Raw genomic sequence first — 3,109 nt, 5'->3', positions numbered from 1 at the left:
TTAGAGTTAATGGAGTGCAAGAAATCAGTTATTCTATGCTTTCTAAAGATATTTTGTCGCATAGTCTAGCTAGGGTTTAGCTTATGTTCTAGCACCTTCCTTTACACACACTATATACCTATGTAAGAATGGTTCGTATGTAAGTTTGACTGACTGCTATCAAACATATTTTTCACTTATTATCTTCTCTAACTTTGTGCTATCAAATGTGAATGAATCTTGTGCAACGTGAGGCCATTTTTAACACAAACCACTCAGTTGCGCCTCAAATGACTATTTTCGGGTTGCGCCCTTATGTTCAAGTTGACTTACGAGTGTTCATTTAACATCTAGTATACATATAGTCTAAAGTGTAACCGGCAATTGAAACACAGTGAGCACTTGTTCTTTTCGTTCTTCATTGCAATTTCTTTCATTACAATTGTTCACCCGCTCTTAACACCATTTGTCCTTTTGTTTGAATACACACACTGACTTTAGTCAAAACAGAAATGGATTACATAATATAATGATATATAGGATGAGGAGTACACAATATCAGGCAGAGGGGATGCAACCGAAGATTTTGCAGAGTTTTCGTGTTTTTCGCATGAGCTTTGTAATCTTTCGATTGAGGAATGTTGGAAGGAAAGGCAGCGGCAACGCCTCCAGCTGATTGGAAGTTACATCAGCGCTGCTACGCCTGCGAAGATAGAAGCTTCGGCTCCCAACATCACCGATCAAATCCGACTTGCTCAACCCTGCCAACATGTTACATCCACATTCAATTTTGATAAATTTAGGACTATATAGATTATGAATTCTTATCGATCATGTCATTGATGACTGCCAATTTGTCATATAATTCGTACAAGAAAATTATACAAGTAGGGAATGTGATGTGTGTGTATATTTGTTTTAAAGAATAAGTAAAGATTAAAAACAAGAGAGTTTGTTACCTTGAAGACTGAAATAAGAGTAGTGAAGTTCATAGGCTGAATATGATCGTTTATCCATTTGAGGGGTTCTTCCTTCTTCATTATACTTGTTCATTACAAGCTTCACTATATCTTCAACGTTTGATCCTAATTTAACCATCGTCCTGATTGGTCCAGGGCTTCCTTCCACGGTTACATTGATCACCACCTTTGTATCCATGTTGTACCTCTGCATATAACATTTTGTGCATCTTTTTTTATCAAATGAATTTTTAAAAAAATTCAAGAAAAATAAATCCTAGTATACTTGAATACTATACTTATTAAATATGGACCTTAATATAGGGACATCCATTAATTTAATTAAAAGAGGATCAGTCACCTTAATGTCATCTTGTGGTTTATAGTATTTTATAGTGACAGTCATATGTAGAACTTCAAATGGGGAAGGGCCAAGGGACAAAATAACCAAATAAAAGGCCCACTAAAAGAAAAAGAATAAAAAATCAGAAAACACGTACTGGCTAATAGTTTTAGAATTAAAAATATTGGAGTCAAATCAATAGTTTTCTTTATATAAAATATCTATGCATTTTTCAATAAAATAAAGCTACGATCAACAAATGAAAATGCAAGAATATTTTTCTTTTTACTGAATTAAGAAAATGAAGATTACCTCAGAAGAGTTTCCCGGCAGTAAATTTTCCGGCGAAGAAAAAATATTGGTATATGTACTCGGGCGGTAAAGGACTCCAACGTCGTTGTCTTCTTCATCATCATCAGCCGCCGCGATCGTCACATCGCCACCGGGCTTCCAGAGCCATGGCTCGGAATTGCTCCTCTTCACAAGCTTGAGCTTTTGTGAAGATTTGAACCCAGCGGCGGGCCTGGCCCTCAGGCTGACCGCCGCCGAGGGAGACGGCCTTGGTGCTTTGAACGCTCTCCGTTTTGTGGTAAGCTTTTTGAACAGATTCTTGTCTGACATAAATGAGCACGGTTTTGAGATAGGCTGAGTCCACAGTTGATACAGATGAATGCTATATCTATGTATATTGAGAGTGTGGGCCAGAAGGGGCAGTGGTGTGGTGGGAAATGGAAGGAAGGTGTCTTTGTTGGATTTTGTGTTTAGGTACACGGTCGTTAATGCATCAACATCACACGACTAATTTTATAAAATAAGAAATGAATAAAAACATATTATATGTATGTAATATAAGGAATGTTAATGTAAAAAAATAATTTACTGCATGAAAGTGAAATCTTATTTTATACTAACTTATAAGTAACATATAAAATAGGAAATGTTACTGTAAAAGAAAATATCTTACGAGTCGTATAAGTGAAATAGGGAATGTTATAGTAAAAAACTGATAAAGCGCCCAACTGCCATGGGGCTTGAACCCACGACCATAAGGTTAAGAGCTTTGCGCTCTACAAACTGAGCTAGACAGGCTACATGTAACCCATTTTATTCCTGATTTTATACTTCATATCATATGTTTCGTTCACAATTCTTGAGTCAATGTAGATTAAGAACATTCACAATAGGGAACAGCTTATCTTCAGCCTAATTTTAGCTCATCTTCAATTTCCTCTTGCCACATCAGCAACCTATCTCTTAACCCTTCTCAACCTATCCTTAGCCTATCTCTAGCCTATCTCACTATCTCTATGTAATTCACTTTAATTGTTGGTGTCAAATATAAAAGAGTAAAGGCCAATCTTTGTCCTAAACATATGACCAAAATACGAATTTAGCCCAAAACATTCACTTTTTGAAAAACAGTTCCATCAAAAAACTAATGGTCATGTTACTATGCAATTAGCGTTTACCGTTAGTTTTTTTACGAAACCGTAAAAAAAACTACTTCGGCCACATTTTCATTTGTTATGGACCTGTTTTTTAAAGAGTAAAGGCCAAAACTGGTCCTGAACATATGGTCATTTTACGATTTTGGTCCTAAACTTTATCTTTTGAATTTTTTGGTCATGTACATTTCAAATCGGATCACAATTGGTCCTCCGTTAACAATTCCGTTAATATTTAACAGTCAGCGATTTTATTCACAATTTTGACCAACTTAAGCAATTTTTAATTATTTAATAATTAAAATTATTTTTTGTAAATAAAATCTTAAATTATTTATGATAAATACATGAAATGAATCTAAGATTCATCCACTTTCAAAATC

The 3,109-nt window shown here is 35.1% G+C and overlaps 1 protein-coding gene across 1 annotated transcript; it reads right to left on the bottom strand.

Annotated features, from left to right (window-relative positions):
* Nucleotides 1–387: 387 nt before the first annotated feature.
* On the bottom strand, nucleotides 388–2,835 carry LOC121756895 (uncharacterized protein At4g22758-like). The gene is made up of 3 exons (XM_042152320.1): nucleotides 1,594–2,835; nucleotides 939–1,146; nucleotides 388–740 (listed from the first exon to the last, which is right to left on the bottom strand). The coding sequence occupies exons 1-3, from the start codon at nucleotides 1,900–1,902 to the stop codon at nucleotides 538–540; spliced, it is 720 nt and encodes a 239-aa protein (XP_042008254.1). The 5' UTR covers nucleotides 1,903–2,835; the 3' UTR covers nucleotides 388–537.
* Between the last annotated feature and the right edge of the window lie 274 nt (nucleotides 2,836–3,109).

The sequence above is a fragment of the Salvia splendens genome, chromosome 12 (assembly GCF_004379255.2).
Source record: "Salvia splendens isolate huo1 chromosome 12, SspV2, whole genome shotgun sequence".
Lineage (NCBI taxonomy): Eukaryota > Viridiplantae > Streptophyta > Magnoliopsida > Lamiales > Lamiaceae > Salvia > Salvia splendens.
The sequence above is the reverse complement of the archived record's forward strand: the minus strand, read 5'-3'. Positions and strand labels throughout refer to the sequence as shown.

Excerpts from the sequence above, each read along its gene's own strand:
- LOC121756895 (XM_042152320.1), bottom strand. The coding sequence starts at position 1,902 with ATGTCAGACAAGAATCTGTTCAAAAAGCTTACCACAAAACGGAGAGCG. Across the intron at positions 1,147-1,593 it reads TGCCGGGAAACTCTTCTGAG|AGGTACAACATGGATACAAA; the intron begins GTAATCTTCATT and ends TGTTATATGCAG. Across the intron at positions 741-938 it reads CTCTTATTTCAGTCTTCAAG|GGTTGAGCAAGTCGGATTTG; the intron begins GTAACAAACTCT and ends ACATGTTGGCAG.